Genomic DNA, 20,944 nt, shown 5'->3' with positions numbered 1-20,944 from the left:
GTGACAGGCTGGATAAGCCTCACGTGGGGGCAGCGCTGTTCGTGCAGTGTTTCCAGACCAAACATCCCTGCCTGGCAGACAGAAGTGCAGACGTAGCAGGAACATTTAGGCCCCAAACCGCTGCTCTACTAAAGAGTCTTGTGGTAAAAGTGCACTTTATGTGGCATAGGGAATATATTGGGTAAGAGTGCAGTAATTTTATTTGGTGACAGATGGCGGCTGCACTTGTGGGGGTGCGCACCGAGTGATGGAGAGGACTGTCGCACACCCGCACCGGATACAAACTATGTCAGCTACACTGCAATGATAATAAATACACACATGAAATGTAGCCTCAGAGAGGCTTTCAGAGGGTGGGCTCCCTCTACCCTGGAAGCGTTAGGAAGGAACCAAACAGAGACAAAGCTTTTTTCCCTTCGTCTTGGCAGACGTCAGTGTGCCTCCTGGCTCACCTCTTGCTGCAGGCGGACTTACGGGCTTCCCAAGGGCGCCGTGTGGGTGGCTGTAGTCCACACAGTCTCCACACTGCCTCTCGTGCGAGGTACTCCATGGGTGGACGTGGCCAGTGGGTGAGCAGATGCCTGGAAAAGTGGAGTAAAATCCACATGAAAACCAGGGAACCAATGTGGGAGCGTCTCTCCCACTCTGAAAAGACCCCACGCCCGTGTGTGCATGCACACGGCATTGCTGAGCTCCTGGGGGAGCACAGACAGCTCCGTGTGAAACAGTAGGGGTCTCCGTGTTTAATCTGATTCTCTGGTGTTCCAGCTGCCACTCTGAGCCATACCTGAGGACGACAGCTTAGAAGCAGACCTGTCTTTTCAGTCCACCAGCCTTTCTGTCCAGGTATATAGTGAAATAGAGGAGGGAGGGGCCTACCCGTGTTAGCTTTGTCAAGTTCACTCTCCCTGCAGCCCTGCTTTTCCTCGTTCTTCTCTTCCTTTTATACATGGATGCTGAGAGTCTGATACACTAGGCAGCTCTCAAGTGGTGTGACCTTGGATTTTGTAAGAGGCTGTTTCTCAGGGTTTGATGGGAGCTGTCCACCTGCAGAGACCCTTGCCCAAAGCTTGGTGAGGCTCTGGGAACCTCCGTCCGCTCCATTTACTTACTTAGCAGTCCGTTCTCTGGATCTCTTCCCTACATCATGACACTCATCAGACCCACTCATGGGTTTCACCCTGAGGGACTGTGGCATCAGCAGTGACCAAACCTTTGCATTCCAGACTCAGCCACAGCTTGCAGCCCCCACCCTTGCAGCCATGGGTGCTCGGACCCTCCCTCTGGGGACTGCTCGGTGGCACAGATATCTTGGGAGTGGGGCATGGGTTTTCCTGATGCCTCTAGGCAGGGCAGGCAGATGGTGTTTGGGAGTTGTGGGCCAGTTGGCAATGAGCAGATAGTGGTGTTGGCAGGAATTCTAGGGTCACAGTGCTCTGTGTTCTTCCCACTGTTTTTTCTCCTCATTACGCATTCCCTGCCTGAGAAAACTGCTGCCCACAGGTCCTGCCGGCTCTTTGGGTGGACCTGTGGAGAAGCCTGTGGTAGTTGGTCTGCTGCTTGAGGCTTCAGGGAAGAGATGGTAAGATCAGCCTGTGGCTGTGGGCAGTGTGGGCCATAGTGCTGCCTGCCAGCACCGGGCCTCTGTGTGCCCCCGAGGGAGGTCTTGAGACGGGCCTCCTGAGCCATGGCCCGCCCCACACTCTGCCGGATGTGGGTGTCTTGGCCTCTCTGGCCACTTGGGAATTGCAGAGTGGGGTTGGAATGTGATGGGAAGAACTGGGCCAGGCCCAGCCTTGACAGTGGGCACACATTCCCCTCTTGTCCACCTGCCAGGGGTGTGGTGAGGACCAGCCATGGGGGCTTTGCCCAAATAGCCACTTCTGCATGCCAGATACCAAGTGCTATTGGCCCTTAGCACAGGAGCTGTGAGCTAGGTTTTGGGTGCTGTCAGGCTGGCTTCTCCTTGGAGCGTTTCAGAAGCGCCTGCTGGGAACAGCTCCTTTGTGTGTGGCTGTCCGCTGTGGGGCATCTGGGGCCACTGCCTAATGTGGAGCCCCTAGAAACCTGTTCTGTGGCCCGGGCTTCCTGAGACATAGTCCACCCGGAGTCGGCAGCATGCTCCTTGGGCCCCTTTCCTTCCTGTGTTGATGGGATGGTTCTCATTGCTCCCCAGGTGCCCGACACTTGACCAGCTGTGTGGGGAGCAGTTAATGAACCCCAAGCCCACAGCTGGTACCTGAATTCTGGTTGGGGAAACGACATCAGCCAGCAGACGAGTAGGTGTATCCCGTGGTCAAGTGCCCAGACGCATGTGACCACACAGCAGTCAGATTGCCTGTGAGGCTGGGGCCAGGGCTCGCCTCACAACCTCACTGAAAAGGTGGGGGGCTTGAATTGAGACCTGAAACGAGGAAGGAACCCAGGGCACCTGGATGGAGCACTAGAGGCCGAGAAGAGCAGAGCGGCCAGTACAGGTGGACCCAAACGGCCTGGGGTAGGAGACAAAGTCAGAGAAAAGTGGGCAGGTCATGTGGGGCTCCCGGCATTTGGGGGCCTTGGCTGTCAGAGTAGGGAGGATGGATGGGGGGCTGGTGCTGAGAAGGTCTGGACTTTGTACCTCCCTGTGGGTAGAGCAGACAGGATTTGCAGACGGTCAAGGTGGGATGTGGGAGAAACAAGGATTCAGGGACAAGGTGGCCGTATGTGGCCTGACCAGTGTTTGGCCCTGAAAGAACCAAATTGCCATCACCAAGGAGCTGGGGAGTGAGAGGTTTGCAGCTGAGGCTGGCTTGGATGGTTGCTGTGGTACGGCTTGGGCACTGCTCACATCTGTAGGGAGGTGGGTGCCATGTGCCCCTCCCTGACAGCACGTTGTGGGGGTCTCGGCACCCCCACACACACCTTTCCCCTCCTGCTCACCTCCCCTTTTTGGAGACGGGCCCTGTCCTGCTTGGCTGCCCTCCTGTGATGGGGCCTTCATGGGGTGTGCAGAGGGCCTGGCTCTCACCGCGGTGCTGAGGAGGCCTTAGTGTAGCCTCTGGGACAGACATAGAAGAGGCTTCTCTCAAGTCCTGGCACTGTGGTTGGACTACAGATTCCAGGGCTACCCAGAGATACATGGGTGTGTGTTCTTCTCTTAAACCCACTGAGATCTGGAAGATGCTCTCTTGCCCGAGGGTTTCACGTGCAGTTTGCTCCGAGCATCAGGAACAGTGTGCCGGGGTTTTGTGTCACCTGTGTGTGTGGTCAGAAGTGACTTGGGTTAGCGATGGTCGCTGACAGGCTGGGGCCCGCTCTCTGCAGCCTGTGTACGTCTGGCGTGGTGCGTCTCCACATCAACAGCTGGCTGGAGGTGAGCTTCTGCCTGCCCCACAAGATTCACTACGCCGCGGCCAGCCTCATCCCCCCTGAGGCCATCGAGCGGAGCCTGAAAGCCATCCGGTGAGTGCCAGCCCGTGCATGCTGCCTGCGGCCCTTCCCTCTAGCTTCTGCCTGACGTGTTACTGGTTACTTCCTTCAAGAGTTCTCTTTTTTCCTGCCACAGGCTCTGGCAGGTAAGGCTCTACTGTTCATGGAAGTAAAAATGCATATTTTGGGGTCTGGTTCTTGTCCAGAATGCCCAACCGCGAGTTTCCTCTGGGCCCTCTCGGCACTGCCTGGGTGATGAGGCTCTGTGCTCGAGGGTCCTCTCCTCAGGCCTGGGCAGGGCTGTAGGGGCTGAGCACCCTGGAGGGAAGCCACACTGTGGGCGGAGTGTCGTCTTCCCAGTGTTGCTCACCGGACCTCCTGCATTTGAATCAGACCTTGTGGGAGCTCAGTTTCTTAATTTAACGGGTTTCCTGCAAGGAAAGAGCTAAGCTCAGTTTTCACAACCCCCCCCCCCCATTAAAGTCCCCTGTTTCCTTAGATATTTTTTAACTAAAAAAAGAAATCTGGGCACATTACGGAAAATTGGAAGATGAGAGAAAGCAGGGCACACATAACCCTCTCTCCCTTGCCCTGTCTATGCGCTAAGTCCTGTCCTTCCTCCTGGACTTCCTCGCTAAGTATATTTTTATGTAGTTCTATTCATAGCCTGTGGCAGGGATTTTGCTTTTCCATATTTGGGACTCTTTCCTTGGGAAAGATTCATGTATTTTTTCAGTCAACAAATGTTTGCTGGGCAGTCCCAGAGGTGGGAGATGGCGTTGGGTCGTCAGGCCTTCTTCAGATTTGTTCCACTTGGTTTTTTCTGAGGGCTATAGTAATCCTTGTGGCTTTTTAAAGGCCCCAGGACACACTGCTGCCCTCCCGTCTAACCCTTCCAGTGGCCTCTTCTCTCGGGTTCAGTATCTGTGTGTTCCAGGTACGTGCCTGGTTAGGGGGCCTGTAGCCCGCATGTCCCGCTGACCCTGTGACTCTGCTCTGCAGCCCGTACCACGCTCTGCTGCTGCTCAGTGATGAGAAGTCCCTGCTGGGTGAGCTCCCACTGGACTGCTCCCCAGCCCTGGTGCGCGTGATCAAGACCACATCCGCCGTGAGGAACCTGCAGCAGCTGGCCCAGGATGCAGACCTGGCCTTGCTGCAGGTACCCCTGGGGGCCTGCAGACACACCCTAAAAAGGGGACAACCAGTGGGGGAGGGGTAGGCACATCAGAGAAGCTGGTCCCTGGGAGGAGGTGGGAGGTCAGGCATCAGGAAAGCAGGATGCCTGTGTGCCGTGTCCCCAGGACCTGCCTCTGTCTAGCTGAGAGCCACTGCATGGCCTGCGGTGGTGGGATGGGTAGTTGCTGGGTTCGCTCCAAGTGCTGGAATTTGAGTCAGGCCTGGCTTCAGGGCTGGCTTTGTGAACTGGCCCTGGGACTGATGTTGTCTTCTGTGTCCGGGAGACGTGAGGCATGAGGCCCTCCAGGTGCTGGGTGACTGGGCTGTGGAGGATGGGGTGCCAGGGCTGGGGGCTTGCAGGGTTGAACCAGGGGCCCGCAGGGTGTCACTGTGTGGGAAAGCAGTTCCACATCTCTACTTTGCCAGTGTGGGAGGTGAGGGCCCACCTGTGTGCAGAACCAGGACCTATCTTGGTGGCCTTGACCACCCCCCTTGTATGTGCATTCAGGCCTGTGTTCTGTGTGAGGTCCTACTGTCTTGCTGAGCCATGTGCTTGTGGGCTGCAATTTTTTGTTTTTGTTTTTTTAAGATTTATCTATTTATTAGAGAGAGAGCGTGCCTGAGCACGTGCGAGCTGGGGGAGAGGCAGAGGCAGAGGGAGAGGCAGAGAATCCCTAGCAGACCCGCGGCTGAGCAGGGAGCCCAATTCAGGGATCAATCTCATGATCCTGAGATCACGACCTGAGCTGAAAACAAGAGCCGGATGCCCAACCAACTGAGCCATCCAGGCACCCCTACAGTTTCAGATTGAATGGAGGACCCCTCAGTCCTGGCTGTGATCTGGTTGGAGCCTGGATTGGGGCCAAGGAGTGAGGAGAAGCACAGGAAGAAGTTGAAGGTCCCAAGGCAGTTGTGCCTTCCAAGTGACGGATGAGGGCTGGACTGGGGTCTGGTCACGGTGAGCACTGTGTGGCCACCAGAGGGCAGCAGGACCTGGCCCAGGAGCGGTGGCTCTCTGAGGCTGAGGAAGAGGAGCCCAGGTGTGAGGCAGGCCTGCCTGCCCCCCTGCCCATCCCCACCCCCCAGGAGGCACGCCTTTGGCCTTTGGTCTTTAGCATGTTGGGGGAGCTTAACTCTCAGGCCTGTGTTTCCCAAAGCAGCATTTTCTGATTCTGTCATCCAGAATGAGTCTTTCCCTTGTCTATACCCCGTGACCTTTGTCCATCCCCTGTGAAATTATTTATCGGATTCTGCTCTCGTGCATTGTCCTACGGGCTCCTGGACTGGCTGGGACCCGGTGAAGACCACGCCCTGCTCACCTTCATAGCATCCACAAGACAGAACCTTCAATGTGCTAGTTCTTCCGTACACAGCACAGAGCTTGTGTTCTGACCGGCTAAGCTTTCAAAGCTTTCAAGTTTCTCGGTCTCTGGACAAAGATGAAGCTTTGGTGATGTCCCCTTCACTTCCCTGACCTAGCCTTGCCATGGGGAGACTGTTTTTTCCTTCTGTAATTCTCCCCACTGAGCCCTCTTCAAATCAGGGTTTCCTGCTGGGGCGGTGGTCAGCCTCCCCGGCCTCTGCACCTGCTGCCACCTGTGGCAGTTGGCCCCAAGGGGGCTCCAAGGACAGCAGAGCTGGCTGAGCCCGTTGGAGCCCCAAGCACGGATGGCCCCACTAGGGAGAAATTGTTCTCAGGGCTCCTGGCTGGCTTGGTCGGCAGCGTGTGTGACTCTTGATCTTGGGGTCGTGAGTTTGAGCCCCACGTTGGGTGTAGAGATTGCTTAAGAAAAAATAAAATCTTAAATAATTCATGTTTCATCATAGGCAAAGTCAGTATTTTGGGCTTTTTTGTTTAATTTTAATTCTAGCATAATTAACGTACAGTGTTCTCTTAGTTTCAGGTGTACAATATAGTGAGTCAGCAGCTCCATATGTTACTCACTGCTCCCCAAGATAAGTGCACTCTTAATCCCCTTCACCTCTTTTACCCATCCTCCCACCCACCTCCCCGTTTTGGACTTTTTTGTCATGATAAAGTTAATATGTTCTTATAAAAATTCAAATATCACACAAATTACGGGCACAGAGAATCCCTGCAATCCTGTATCACAGAGATAACCACTGTAGATTCCTCTAGACTTTTTGTATGTGTCAGTTATTAACACATTATCTTTGAATCACAAAATTAGGATCACACTGTCCATTCCTTGTGATTGGCTCCCCACACACCTTCACATCCTACTCCCCAGGTCCTGTGAGCGCAACCTCATGTGGGACTTTGCAGATGTGATGAAGTATTCTGAGGTGGGCAGTGACCCTGGATGGTCCGGGTGGGCCAGGTGTCACCACAGGGCCCTTGTGAGAGATGGGTAGGGGGTATGACCATGGAGGCAGGGATTGGAGGGATGTGGCCATGCGCCAAGGAAGGTCGCTGCTAGAGGAGGTAGGGTGGCTGTTCCCCCGGAGTCTCTGGAGAACGTGTCCCTGCCGGGAGCTGGACTTCAGCCTGAGCTACGAGTTCAGACCTCTGGTCTCCAGAACGGCACTCTGGCTGCAGGGAGAGGTGGGAGGTAGACACCACAGGTGGGGGCGACGGCAGAGGGAGGAAAGTAGGCATATCGATGCTGTGGAGCGGGTGTCAGCGGGACTTGGGATGAGAGAGAAGAGCAGCAGTGAAGGAGCTGAAGTTCTGCCGTGTTGGCACCGGTGGTTCTGTTTGCCGAGGCGAGGTGGAAGTGCACTCCGCACTGTCTGGGCCTCGTGTGTGGGGTGGGGTGACCCCCACCCGGGGGCACTCAGTGATGGCACAGTGCACCTGGGTGACGCAGAACCAGGAATGTCTGCCGCCTTGCCCGGAGGTCCTGCAGTGCTGTATTCTCAGACCTGGGCTCCCGTCTTGAGGTTGGATGGAATTTCTGGCATCCTAGTCTGTCTGTGGCCCATCCTGTCTGAGAGTCCAGGGCAGCCGGGCAGTGGGATGTGGTCTAGGGATGCTGGGACACACAGGGACGAGTGCAGGAGGGGCAGGATGGGTTCCGGGACCCTACGTCCATTGCCATGTGGAAACCCATCCCCATGCTGGGCTCTGTCTTGTTGTCCAGCCAAGGCGCTGACCCCATGGTCCTGGGCACCTCAGATGTCCCCATGCTCATAAGACCTTTCCTCAGTGCTGGCCTGGACAGGGTCCTACGGGAAGTTACTGTCCCAGACCACACCAGGGGCCAGGGATAAAACGGGTTATTGTGTGTGTGCTGTGACGAACGCCCAGGTAAGGGCCGGAGAGTCAGGCAGTACCCTCCCAGCTTCCACTGCCTGCAGGTTTTCCAGCTCGCGGCCCACCTGGTGTACTGGGGCAAGGCCATCATCATCTACCCGCTGTGTGAGAACAATGTCTACATGCTTTCTCCCAACGCCAGCGTGTGTCTGTGAGTATCTCTGGCTGCCAGAGCCCGGGATGGTGCTCCCCTGCTCAGCTGGGCCCCCGCTTGGGCTTGGTTGCTGGCCTCTGCTGCGTTTGGGTTCTAATTCTGGCCTGGTGCAGTGCCAAGTGGCCCTGTCCCGGGCCTGTGCTTCTGGCGTTCAAAGCCCCCGTGCAGGCCCCTGCCTGCTGGCCGGTGGGCTGTGGATGGGGTGCTTGGTGGGGGTTGGGAGGCTTCATCTTGACTTGAGGGCTCAGAGGGGCTTTGGCTTGTGCCCATGGCTCCTGCTGCCCCTCGAGGGAAAGCATCTGTGTTCTGTCCTCATGGCACCCATCCTGGGCCACCTACTGTGCTGCGCCTCCCTGCTGTCCACCCTGGGCTCGTGGCCAGGACACACATGTCATGAAGCAGTGTAGAGGCCTCCTGAGCTCATGGGCATGCTTGCCTCCCCTCTCCCCAGGTACTCCCCACTGGCCGAACAGTTCTCCCGTCAGTTTCCGGCTCACGACCTGCCCTCTGTCCTTGCTAAGTTCTCCTTGCCTGTCTCCTTGTCAGAGTTCAGGAACCCCCTCGCCCCCCCTGTGCAGGAGGTAAGTCGCAGGAGTCCAGGGAGTCCAGGAACTACCCACCCAGTGTCAGTTCCTCATCCCAGGGCCCCCAGTGCTGCTGCACCCTTAGCCTGGGTTTTGGGGAGGAGGGGGCTTGGTAGAGTAGGTGGTACATGTCGTGCCAGGGTGACCAAAAGCTGGCTCCTCAGCCAGGCCACCTACAGACACTTGGGCAGTCCCAAGTCCCACCTCCACCCACCCTGGCTGCCGTGAGCGGTTCTTGGGGTTAGAACCGAGTTAAGAGGCCCAGGTGGCAGGACAGTGGTAACCTTTCCTGGGGGGATGCAGACTCAGCTTTATTTTCAATGAACTTGGGCCCTGGCTTCCTGCTCTCTTCCCCTCCATGGTCCAGGTGGCCACAAGGTATGTGGGTCCAAGTCCTGGGCTCACTGGTCCCCAGGATCTCCTCATCCAAGAGGATCTGGAGAGGACAGGCCTGGGACAGGCTCCGGTGGGCCTGGGTCCAGGCAAGGGACAGGTGGGGTTGCTGGGGGTGGCAAGGGCTCATCCAGGGAGGTATGAAGCATATGGAATGAACTGGTGAGTTCTGGGTCAGGTGCGGCCTGGACCCCAGAATGAGCCTCTGGCTCCCTCCCCTGTGCTGAACGCCTGGAGCTCTGGAACTCTGGGCAGGGAGCCAGCACAGAGTCAGGATGGGCCAGGGGTTGGGACACACAGGGACGAGTGCTGGGGCTCAAGGCTTTGTCTTCAGAAGGAAAGTATTTTTTTTGAGTAAGTGCGAGATCTGTTAGGCAAAACCAGTCCTTAAAAGCAAACCCTTTCCCTTCTCAAGTTGTGAATGAGGAGGAGATCCTGGTTCTTGAGTTCATTCAGATGCTGAGTGCAACAGAGTTCTAAAGGCCGTCTTTCATGGGGCCTTCGGTTTCCAGGAACTGTGCCAGGCCGTGCCAGCTCAGTGAAAGCCACACTTTGCATCTGTGCCCCCACTTCCCGCAGCAGAAGCTTCCTAATGGTCCGGATGGCGGGTGGATTTTCCAGGCCATGCCGGCAGTGGGGGCGGGGGGGCTGCCTTGTGCTTGGTCAAGGGACTCACATGGAGCTGGGTTCGGTTCTGCGCAGTCCCAGGGTGAGGCGTCTGCTTGTCACGCCTCCTGCTTCGGGGCCTGGAGTGTGCTCTTGAGTGCTTATGAAGCCTCTTTGTTTGATTTTTTAATTTAAATTATCTTACAATCTTGTTCAATTTTATTTGGTTTGACCAGGTCCTAACATGCCCATGGCACATCCCTATTTCCATGCCTGGTCAGCCGTCCCTTCCCAGGAGGGGACTCCCAAAGCTGAGCAGGCAGGAGTGTGACCTTCCTGTTCGCTGTGCTCCAGCTGGGCCTGCACAGGGCTCCCCACTGGCGCTGGTCAGGTGCCAGCCCCGTGACAGAAGGGTGGACTGCATGTGCTAGGACCACAATCCCCTCAGGGCTCCCTGTCCTTGGGCTCGGGCTCAGGGCAGCTGCCTGCAGCCTCTTTGTGAACAGTGTCCAGGTCACCGTGGGGAGGTCCCCACAGGCCCAGCTCTGTGTGTGGGGGTCAGAGTGACAGGGCCGAGTGGGTGGAGGGAGACGGGGCAGAGCAGGGGCCTCCGTGTCATCGGCCCGGCTCCTCAGCTCTGGGCACAGAAGGCCACACACGGGCAGCCCGTGTGTGGGGTGGGAGCAGGTGCTCTTGCGGCCTTCCCTGGAGCAAGGAGTTGGTCTTGCAGACCGACCGGCAGCTGAGAGGCCCTTTTCTGAGGTGGGGGGCTTGTGCCTTGAGCCTTGTGGAGCTCATGGACCCCTTACCTTTGGGATGACTCGTGGGGATCGTGTCTCAGGTCGTGGCTCCTTTACCCTCCCTGGCAGGGAACAGGGTAGTGGGGAGGGGCCGGCCTTCCTCCCCTGCCCTGGGCCTCCTGCTGCCTCCCCTGCAGACGCAGCTCATTCAGATGGTGGTGTGGATGCTGCAGCACAGGCTCCTGGTCCAGCTGCACACCTACGTGTGCCTGATGGCCTCGCCCAGTGAGGACGAGCCCCACCCTCGAGACGACGATGTCCCCTTCACCGCCAGGGTCAGCGGCCGCAGCCTCAGCACACCCAACGCTCTCAGCTTTGGTTCCCCAAGTAGGAGCCCCTTGCCCAGGGCCTCTGTCTGCCGGGTGGGGGTAGCATTTGGGAGGGCACTTGGGAGTGGCAGCCAGGATCCCGACGTGGGCAGTGCTGGGAGTGACCCAGGCACCTTCACGTGGCCATCCGTGCGCATACACGCCCACCCCTTATGTGGGCAGTTGGGTCCTCGCACAGGCAGCCGCTGTCCCCTGCTGAGCAGCTCTCCTTTGAAGGAGGGCAGGAGACCCCTTTCCCTCACCTGCCTGCACGTCTCTGGCTCTGAGGCTGTCCCTCTGGGCTCCTGAGCAGGGGGCTTGCCCAAGTCCGGGACCGCCTGCGATCAGATTTCACACCATTGCTAGGAGGACATTTGAGTCCGCTGTGCCGGGGCCTGTGACAAGGCACTGACTCTCACAGTCGCTTCTCAGAAGAGCCACTGTGGCCACCACCTGCGCCCAAAGGATGCAGCCCATTGCCAAGCCCCAGGTCCCCCAGGCTTCCCCAGGCTGGGGGGAGACAAAGGGCTGGAAGGCTCCCTAGACTGAGGCCTGACCTTGATCTTCAAGTTCAGTGCAAAGACCCAGCCTTGCTCAGGGCCCGTCCGTGTCCATCTTGGGTGCGAGGGGTCGGATGGGCAGGCCTCCCTTGGGGTGTGGCAGAGAATTCCTGGTGGAGACAGATGGCACAGCGGGTGCACCAGGGGTGTGTGGGGGGCCGGCTGCTCCCTGACCCATGCCCACCCACAGCCAGCAGTGATGACATGACCCTCACTAGCCCCAGCATGGACAACTCGAGTGCGGAGCTTCTCCCCAGTGGGGACTCACCACTGAACAAGAGGATGACCGAGAACCTGCTGGCCAGCCTGTCCGAGCACGAGCGGGCTGCCATCCTCAGCGTGCCTGCCGCCCAGAACCCCGAGGACCTCCGCATGTTTGCCAGGTGGGGCAGGGTGACCTGCGGGGCTGGGCCAGTTCTGGGGTCAGAATGGAAAGCGGATGGGGACTGACCCAGCACAACCCCAGCTTACGTCCACTGGTGACAAACGGCAGTTGCTGGTTGAGGTGGCGTCTCAAGCACTCACATGTCCCTACCTGGCACCTGTGTGTCCCCGCTGTGGGGAGCACGGTCTGTCGCTGAGACACCAGGCCCGGTGCCCTTGCCAGCCGGGAGTCCCTGCAAGACCTCCTGGGTGCTCCTTGTTACTTTGGAAGCTGCGGCAGGTTCTCATCCTCACAAGGCTTAGTAGGGATCTTTCCCTCCTGGGAAAACTCTCAGCCCAGGCTGGGGGCGGTGGTGTCCAGGACCCCTCTTTGTTGGTGACAGACTTTGTCACACCCACCTTTGACTTGGGGGGCTCTGCAGGTGTATGGCTTTCTGGGTGGGGTGAGGCTGACCGGGGGCAAGCCCCCAGGTAAGAACCGCATGCCAGGCGACTGTTGAAACCAGCTGGGTCTGGGCCTCCTCTGTGCCAGCCCCAGCCCCAAGCAGCTCCTAGAGCCATGACCCTGTTTGGGCCCAGAGCCCTATGGGCGTCGCTGCTGCAGCAGCATGAAAGAAAGATGCCCCTGGCAGACTCGTCCCCCTGCGCTCCCCCCCCCCCCCCCCCCCCCGCCGTCAGGGTGCTGAGCATGCTGACCTGCGGGCTCGGGGCCTCCAGGGTTTGAAGAGCCGTGTCCTCGTGGACCCACCTGAGGGCACGTGGTGGGCAGCAGGTCCGGAGCACTCACCTGCCCCTGCCGGGGGCGGAGGCCCTGAGATCCCTGGCAGCTCTGCTCAGGTCTGTGGGCAGCTCAGCGCTGATCCCCGCCTGTGGCTCCTAGGGCGGAGGCTGCCGGGGCTCACACTGCCCTCCCCTCCCCCAGGCTCCTGCACTACTTCCGCGGCCGCCACCACCTGGAGGAGATCATGTACAACGAGAACACACGGCGCTCCCAGCTGCTCACGCTCTTCGACAAGTTCCGCAGCGTGCTGGTGGTGACCACCCATGAGGACCCGGTCATCGCCGTCTTCCAGGCACTGCTCCCATGAGGCCAGGCCGAGGACAAGGAAGCAGAGGCGGGCTACTGCCATGGGCCGGGGGCGTGAGGCCGGAGTACCGTCCGGCAGCAGCCTTGGGGCAACTGCCCTCCATGTTCTCACTCTCCTCTGGTCCTTGAAACAGCCTCAGTGTCTGAGCTGAGACGAGGCTCCCAGCTGGAGGGAGCGTCCAGGACTCGGGCCTGCGGGCTTCCCACACACAGACCCCGGCCATGCGTTTCTCTCAGACCCTCCTCCCAGCCCGGCCCCCTCCACCACTGCCCTCCCAGAGAGTGCTGTGCCTTTCCTGGCCCGCCCCACTGTGGCCCATCCCGCCTTGGACACCTGCTGCACGAGGGCCTGGGCTGACCCACAGCTTTGGGGTGAGTGTGCACTGGTGTCCCCCACCCTCCCTCACACAGGCCTGAGGGACAGTGTGTCCAACCTCCTGCACACACACGGCCTCCAGTGTCCTGCCCTGGAGGGAGACCACTGAGGGGGGCTGTGACGCAGATACAAGCAGTACTGTTTTCTAGACACAAAGTGTTTATTTGGTTTTTAAGCAGTTAAAAAGCCTTGTTGGAGCGGACCCTTGCTCAGTCCTGTGCGTTCTGCTCAGCTGCTCTGTCTACCACGCTGACCCAGGGGCTGCCGCGGACATAAAAGCGGAGGGGTTTCTGGGCCCACTCTCCTGCATGGCCAATGCCCACTCGGGCTGCTGCCACCACGGCTGGCTCACTGGACCCCGGGGGGCTGCGCTCCAACCACACAGCCTTGTCCTTGGCCAGGTCCCGCTGGTTGAAGCTCTTGTCAATGGCCAGGGCCTGGCACAGCTTGGAGGGGCCACTGCACAGCTCACGGTCCTTGAGGGCTCGGCCCGCGGTGCCCTTGCGGAGGGTGCTGCGAAGCTGCCGCATGGTCTCCAGGCCCCCCAAGGGCTCCAGCGCTCGCAGCAGGACACACGCGCCATCCCCTGTGGGACAGACGGACAGCCTTTAAAGCCAAGCCTCCCCAGGCTGTTGCCCTCCCGACCCCAGGGCACATAAATGCTATGGAGGCGCTGCAGCTGCCTTCCTGAGCACCCCTGCACTCACCATCCACACGTCTGCCGCCTCCACGTCCTGCACCCTTGCACCTGCCACCAGGTGAGCTGCGCCCAGCAGCCCGAACGCCTGACCACTAGCTAGGGAGAACCTATGTTTAAAAAAGCATGGTGGGCGCTGGTAGCCGGCCTCCCTGGCTTCATCTGGTTTGATGAGTGGCAGCACCTGTGAGGCTGGCCAAGGAAATCCCAGAGAGCCGGTCGTCTGTGAGCACTGTCATCCCACCAGGAAGCAGGAAGCCTCAGGCCTGGGCGAGCCTCTGACGCTCGCCCATCTGCCTCATCCACTGGTGTGTGTGGGGGAAGCTGGAAGGTTGGCTCAGAGCAGCTAGCAGTGTGCTCATGATACTGGGTGAGTCTGCCCAGTGATCCAGGGAAGAAACTGCGCGGGAGGAGATGCCAACACAGAGCCCCCTCCCCCAGGATCCCTTCTAGCCGCGGCGCTTCTACCAGCAGTCCAAGTTACTTTAAGTTTTGTTTTGTTTCTAGTGTCTCCACACTGGACGTGGAACTCAAAAGTCCAAACCCTTGAGATCGGGTCCCACGCTCTGCCGGCTGAGCCAGCCAGGTGCCCCAGTCCAAGGGGCTCACTCAAGAGGATGCATCTGCCTGAACTCCCTGAGCCCTGGCCAGAACTCTGACCCTCCAGCAAGGTTGCTTTCCTGACTGGGCCAACCCCCAGGGGCTCTGAGAGGCTCAGCTGGCCAGGCCAGTTTCCACCCTTGGACCTTGGCCACAAGGGTCTCCCCATTGGCAGACCGGGAGCCCCGAGTGGACACAGCAGCCAAGCCCTGTCAAGTAACCAGCAGCTGGCAAGTGTTGGGGGTTTTGTGACCAGATGCCCCTTAACCAGCCAGTTATATACTTGGGGTACACCAAACCTTGGGAGTTCTGTGCCTCTGTGATTCCTGGGCTCCTCTCAGCCCACCAGCCTCAGGGCTTCCTGTGGGTGCCACGCATGTCCCTCACTGTCCCACATGGGGTGAAGGAGCAGCCTGCCCCTCCATCCCCACACCCCTATCCTGGAGTGCATCTGAGTCCCTCATCCCAATGAAAACACGACACCACCCCTAACCTCTTCCTGTCAGGTCTCCCCATCCTTACCCACTAGTCCTCTGTCTACACTACCTGCCTCCTGGTGGTTTATATGCCGCCACCACCCCGAGAGCAGGCAGGCAACGACCATGTCCTTGGCCTCCCCTCTCCCTCACTCTGTCTGGATGACCCTGGCCTTCACTGTCTGTACCCGTGCGGTTTCCTGCCCCCTTGACCTGGATGGTCACATGTCCATAAAGTAACGTGCCACCTCCAATGTCTGCCCTGCCCAATGTACTCCCCCCCCCCCATCCCACCAAATGCCAGGCTTCTCCCTTTCCTGTTGACCATAGCCCTGGGCATCACTAGACTCAGTGTCACTCCTTGTCTGAGTCCGGTCCCACTACACAAGACAGGGTTGGTTCTATTGCTAAAGAAAAGCCAGACAACCAAAGTAAGCTCTCCAGAACGATAAGAGGACCCTCATGGATGGTCCCTACCGTCCTCCGATGTCCAGTCACTCAGCTTCACTCGACACCTGCTTTGTGCTGGGCACAGGACCAATCTTGGGTCCCCTGTAGGTCCTTCAGCCCCTGTGGCTCTGACACTGCACATGTCCAGCTGTCTACTCGGTGCAATCACAACTCCCAGGTCACTGGAATCACTCAGATGTGTGTGACACAAAGCGTACCAGACCCCAAGCTTCTTACTGGTCTCCTCAAGCATTTGCTCTTCTTGGGATGGGCAGTGGGGAGGCTGAACAGACACAAGAGGCTGGGACTGGCTAGCCAGAGTGGGCCAGGCAAACCCTGTTCCCGTTCATCAGTGCCTCTGGCAGGACAATGCTGTGGGCTCTTCCTTCTGAGCACAGACCTTCCGGAAAACAGCCACCTGCTCACAGTGGGACAGAGGCTGCCCCAGAGCAGGTCTCACAGGGTGTGTGGGTTCTCCTGGGAGCTCTAGACCAGCATCTCTCTACTTGGCACTACTGACATTTGGGGCCAGATGATTGGGGTGGGGGGCATTCTGTGCCTTGTGAGCTAGTCCGCATCATGCCTGGCCTCCACGTGCTAGATGCCAGTAGCACATCCCCAGCTGAGATGACCACACGTCTTTGGACACTGCCTCCCCCCAGGTGGCAAAATCATCCCCAGCTGAGAAGGATTCATACCCCGTAGCTGACCGCCTGGCGAGACTCTGGCTTGAGCCCAACTCAACCCAAACTCATACCATCCTCATTTCCCCAGCCCCTCCCAGGTCCACCCTGGGTCATAGAAGACACCACCTTTGAGATCTGTGACCATCGGTGTCCTTGTGGAACCTGTCAGCTCCATGTTCAGGTCAGTGACCTGACCTCTATCCTGTGCGGGCCCCTGGCACCTATAACCACCCTGAGAGCATAGCCAGAGTTCCTAAAACCCAACCTAGCTTAGCAGTGACACCTCCTTGCTTCGACACCTGCCCCGGCCTGGTCCTCCCAGGGATGTCCGAGCTGCCGATTGAGGGGACTCTGCCCGTGGCCCCCTGTTGCCCCAAGCAGCAGCACCCAGCACCGCTCACCTCGGCTGGAGACGTTCATGCAGAAGTACATGCCGTAGATGATATACACATACAGAGTTCCGGGCTTCATGAACATGCCACGGTTGCGGGGGGTCTGCCGGCCACCCCTAGAGTGGGCGGCTTCATCCTCTGGCCCCAAGTATGCCTCCGTCTCCACAATGCGGCCACGCAGCTCTGTGCCATCATCAAGTCGTCGGACCAGGACCTGTGGGCAGTCTGTTTTCTCAGAGCAGGGAGGGGCGGGGGTACACTCAACCGTGACAGCCCACAGCCTGGGCCTCATCTCCCCAGTTCAGGGGGGAGGGCACCCAAGTCCAGCCAGGCCCCTACTGTCCCCTCTGTCCTGCTCACTGGTCCCGGGAACACAGGCCCTGCTAAGTATCCTGTCTACAGGTGGCAGTTATGTTAAGCTCCTGCCAGGGCCAGGCTGGAAACCAGGACTAGTGAATTCACACACTTCAAATCTTGGTGGGGCCCTCCATCTCCCTGCCCCCTCCTCCCCTAGCTCCCTTGGGCTTAAATGCTTAGCCAGGGGTAGGGCAGCATGGAGGGCACAGGGCCCCAATGTTGTCCCCACACAGCTGCCCAGAACGCCCAGAGCGTGTGTGGCCCCTTCCACCTGGACTGACCACAAAGGACCGTCCTACTTAGCTCCCACCCACCTGGCCCTGAAAGGCCTTTCTGAGCAGCAGGACCAGCTGCCCTGCAGTGCCCCTGGCCTGGACCACGGCCCTGGGTGTAGCCAGCTCCACAAGGAGTGGGTCAGTGCAGGCACTATGCTAGGGAGATGAGCTGGCCGCAGTCGGCTCAGCCAGCACCCCGGGCAGGGGCGAGGCCCAGAAGGGCCAGCTGAGGACAGGGCAGGGGGTAGTTGCCAGGGGCTATCACTGGAGGAGCGAGTGCTCTCGGGTCCACAGAGCACCTAGGAGAGCAGTCCAGCCCACAGGGGAGCCAGGGAGAGCCTGTGGAGTGCTGAGTGTCGGGGAACGGAGTCTTCTTCAGCCTGAAGACTTTCCGCCTGCTCCTTGGCCACATGATAATACCTGTCCCAGAAATGCCCGCGCCAGGGGGACAGCAGGCTGGTCGAAAAACTCAGATCCCAGCTGTGCAGAGTGGCTTTTTGGGCCTGAAAAGTAGATGCTGCGCTGGGGTCCCAGGGCTGCAGGCGGCCCCAAGCAGGGCTCCATAGGCGAAAGCGTCTGGGCTCTGTCTGGCAGTCTCTGAGGCTGTTCTGCTTCTGACAGTCGCTGTTTTTTTTGCCCCATTCTGCGGGAAAGCTGTAAGGGGAACAGACAAATCCTCTGACTAGGTTTTGGAGTGAAGTCAAGACCGTGCAGTTGAAGGACCGTATTCGACTGCTTGCCTTGTCTGTAAAATGGAGGCAGCCCCCTGTGGGTTGTTGGAAGGTGCAAACAGAATGCTGTACCCATGGACTCAGCCCCACGCTGGGCCCCAGGCGGCCTTGGGAAGTGCCTGCACGTGAGGACAGGCTGTCGGTGGCGGGGACGGAGTAGCCACTCTGATCCACACACCGTCCATGTGCAGAAGATGCACAGGGTGATGGCAACGCACTGCAGGGCCCGAGGAGGGACAGTGGGCACCGGGGCCTCAGACAGGAGTGCGGGCACCCTGCCTGCCACTCACTACATGGACCCCAAACAAACTTCTGCTCTTGTTTCTGGAACCCAGCCCTTTGCACTGACCCTGACCAGGAATCAATTGGTTTTTTATATTTATTTATTTAAGTAATCTCTACACCCGACATGGGGCTCAAACTCATGACTCCAAGATCAAGAGTCGCAGGCTCTTCCAACACAGCCAGCCAGGTGCCCCCTAACCAGGAACTGAAAAGCACAGCCATGACCTTGATGGGGCTTGGTGAAGGAATGTTTGTGTTCTCTGCACTCCCTCCCACCCGGCTGAGCTGTTGGTAGGGCCCCCACCGTGCCAACCCTTCCTCAGAATGGCCAGGAAGGCCTGAACACACAGCTGGGGGGGCACCGGGCTGCCTCTTTGCTCCAACCCAAGTGCTCAGGGCATGACCCCTGCTGAGTCCCCAGCTATCCTCACTCTCACGGCCAGGACATCCTAAGGATAAGGAGGAGGTGGGGCAAAGCCGAGATCTCCCAAGGGACAAGACCCCACCTCCGACGTGCTGCCGAGAAACCTGACCACACACCCTCAGCTGTTCTGGGACCAGCTGCTCTACCAGTGGGACGCCATGAAGAGCAGGTGAGCAGCGGGGCCCGGAAACTCCCTCGACAAGGGCTAGTTTTCAGTAGTACCCACATCTCCTTGGCATGTGACAGACCCATTATTTTTAACAGAAGTGCTGACGTTCCATACTGAAAGGAGACTGCCAGTCTACTGAGAGTGGACGCTGACGTGACCGTCGTTGCAGCCCAGCCCATCTGCCAATACCCGCCATGGGCTCAGACGCTGGGACGCTGCCACCCGGAGTCTGGCCCCCTGCCTGCCTCATGGCACTTGGGTCATTCTGGGTCAGCCCTGGCCCACCCTGGGTGGTGAGGGACTCAAAACTGTCCACGGACTGAGACTCAGAAAGGCCTCAGTTTCCCTATTATAGACCTAGAATCTCAACCCGCCTCACAGGCCTTTGTGGTGGTTTGGCCCCAGGACTAAGTGGCAGGAGTGACCCCTGCTACTGCATTCAAGTGAGCCTTGACTCAAATCGTGTACCTGGGCACGTCTAAGCACCCGTGGCCCTGGTTAGAAATGAGGGCTCCCTCAAGAAAGGGCCCGGGAAGATGACCTCAAGTGTCTGTGCCTCTGTTTTCTCACCTGTAGAAAGGAGCCCGCATCTGTGGCCCAAGATGGTTCTGAGAATAAAGTGAGAGAAGTCGGGTAGGCATGTCGCTGGCATGCAGCAAGCCCTCAATGAATGACCGTTAGGAAGAAACACGCTCCACCCAGGATGTCTCCAGGCAGAACCTGAGAACTAGGGTCTCCTGCCCGAGCGGGTCCAGCCGGTGGAGGGCACACCTGGGTAAACCAGGGTTAGTGACCACAGACACTGCACTGATCCGGTGTCACTGACACTGACGTGGGGAGCGTGAGAAAGTTCCCCCCCTGGGCCAACCCAGGTCAGTTCCGCAGCGGCCTGGCCCCGCGGCAGGAGGTGTGTGAGCGAGGCCTCGGTGCACAGCACTGAACCAGGAACCCGGCCTCGGGGCTGCTCCCAGACTTCACTGGCAACCGCGGGTCGGGCCTCGACTTTTCCAGGAGCAGACGGAGCTCCGAGCGGGGCCGACCCGCCGGGGGGCGATCGGTGGGGACTGCAGCTCCCGTCAGGGGCCGGCGCGCGCTTGACTGGCTTTGCCCGGGGGCTCGCTCAGCGCGTGTGCCCCCCCCCCCCCCGCGGGAGGTCATGGCCCCCGAGCCCGTTCCGCGGCCGCAGCGCCGGGTGGCCGTGCGCGGAGCGAGGAGCGCGCACTCACCTGGGCCGCGCCCCGCGCCGGCATCCCGCGCCTCGGCCGGGGCTCTACGCGCAGGAAGCCGCGGCACCAGGACCCGCAGAGCCGAGACCCACGGCGCCGGGAGACCCCCGCCCGCCCAAACGCGAGCCGGAAGTGCCGTCGGCGCCTGCGCGGGGGCGGACGGAAGCCGGGGGAGCGGCGGCGAGCGCGCGGCACGGATCCGCCCCTGGGGGAGGGGCCGGACGGGGGAGGGGGGCTCCTCCCATCCTGGACAAAGGCCCGGGGGCTGCTGGGACACTTGTGGCGTGAGACAGGCGGGAAGGCGGCTGGGGTTGGGGCGCGAACCCCCGCAGCCGGGTGCTCTTCCCAGTGACCTGGCTCCCGCCCGCACGTGCACGGCGGTCCCTGCACGGCTGCCCGCCAGTGGTCAGACCCCCAAGAGGCTTGGTCCGTCACGAGTCTTGCTTAGGTCCTCGAGGGGCCCCGGTTGGGGGTCGGGGGGGGTGGCCCGCAGACGGTTCCGTGGGGTGACATGGAGGGAGCGTGGGGGAGGTGGCGGCGGAGCCCCGGTCTCGGGTTACGCCTGCCTGGACTGCGGAGGGTTATTCCTTGCTCCCGGCCTCCGGGAGGCACCTGGGGGAGAGGACGTGGGGAGTGGGCCAGGAAGACTGCCCAGGAAGCGGATGCCAGGCCTGTCCGGAAGCCCCTGCCCCCTGCCCGGGGTATCATTACGGGCGGGCCCGGGGATTCTGTCTGCAGTGGAGCCCCCACCCCTTCTGCCGCCCAAAGATGCGCAGAGGAGCCCGCCCACGTTCTCGGCGGGCTTGCTGGATCGTGGCCGTCCTCCTCGAGAGGCTCGAGGCCGGGGCTGGGGCTGTGGGGACCCGTGAACGCCCGGCTTGCGGCTTGCGGCTTGCAGCTCGTAGGGCAGCGGCTGGGGGAGGTATGGGGAACGCCCCGCCCTCCTCTGATGCGCCCACCTGCCTGTAGTCTCTTAAATCGGATTGGGGTCCCCAGGGGGCCGGGGGGGGGGGGGGCGAAGAGAGTCTGGGCAGGGCAGTGCCTGGTCCAGAGGAGGGAA

General features: G+C 59.7%; 2 protein-coding genes across 11 annotated transcripts in view; one reads left to right on the top strand and one right to left on the bottom strand.

Annotated features, from left to right (window-relative positions):
- The window catches only part of NPRL3 (NPR3 like, GATOR1 complex subunit), a 38,422-nt gene extending 23,282 nt beyond the window's left edge, over positions 1-15,140 (top strand). For 4 of the 9 annotated variants that reach the window (XR_007191295.2, XR_007191293.2, XR_007191292.2 and 1 more), the window contains 8 exons: positions 3,307-3,444; positions 4,414-4,570; positions 7,909-8,015; positions 8,470-8,599; positions 10,539-10,728; positions 11,460-11,652; positions 12,576-13,112; positions 14,321-15,140. Coding sequence is in view for 2 of the 9 variants with exons in the window: in XM_048224843.2 (XP_048080800.1) it covers positions 3,307-3,444; positions 4,414-4,570; positions 7,909-8,015; positions 8,470-8,599; positions 10,539-10,728; positions 11,460-11,652; positions 12,576-12,741 (1,081 nt within the window). In the remaining 7 variants the exon portion in view is untranslated. Of the gene's footprint in view, positions 1-3,306; positions 3,445-4,413; positions 4,571-7,908; positions 8,016-8,469; positions 8,600-10,538; positions 10,729-11,459; positions 11,653-12,575 lie in introns of those variants that run through there. The other 5 variants (XR_008960552.1, XR_008960551.1, XR_008960554.1 and 2 more) reach the window with 3 other exon arrangements.
- On the bottom strand, positions 13,258-20,045 carry MPG (N-methylpurine DNA glycosylase). Of its 2 annotated transcripts, XM_026485422.4 has the most exons (5): positions 19,885-20,045; positions 19,229-19,266; positions 17,470-17,703; positions 16,427-16,631; positions 13,258-13,702 (listed from the first exon to the last, which is right to left on the bottom strand). In XM_026485422.4, the coding sequence occupies exons 3-5, from the start codon at positions 17,689-17,691 to the stop codon at positions 13,326-13,328; spliced, it is 804 nt and encodes a 267-aa protein (XP_026341207.1). In that variant the 5' UTR covers positions 17,692-17,703; positions 19,229-19,266; positions 19,885-20,045; the 3' UTR covers positions 13,258-13,325. The 2 variants fall into 2 exon arrangements, with proteins under 2 accessions (XP_026341207.1, XP_026341206.1); XM_026485421.4 differs by lacking the exon at positions 19,229-19,266 and having other exon boundaries at positions 19,885-20,044.
- Positions 20,046-20,944: the final 899 nt, after the last annotated feature.

Source organism: Ursus arctos, unplaced genomic scaffold (genome assembly GCF_023065955.2).
Source record: "Ursus arctos isolate Adak ecotype North America unplaced genomic scaffold, UrsArc2.0 scaffold_2, whole genome shotgun sequence".
Taxonomy (NCBI): Eukaryota; Metazoa; Chordata; class Mammalia; order Carnivora; family Ursidae; genus Ursus; species Ursus arctos.
The sequence above is the reverse complement of the archived record's forward strand: the minus strand, read 5'-3'. Positions and strand labels throughout refer to the sequence as shown.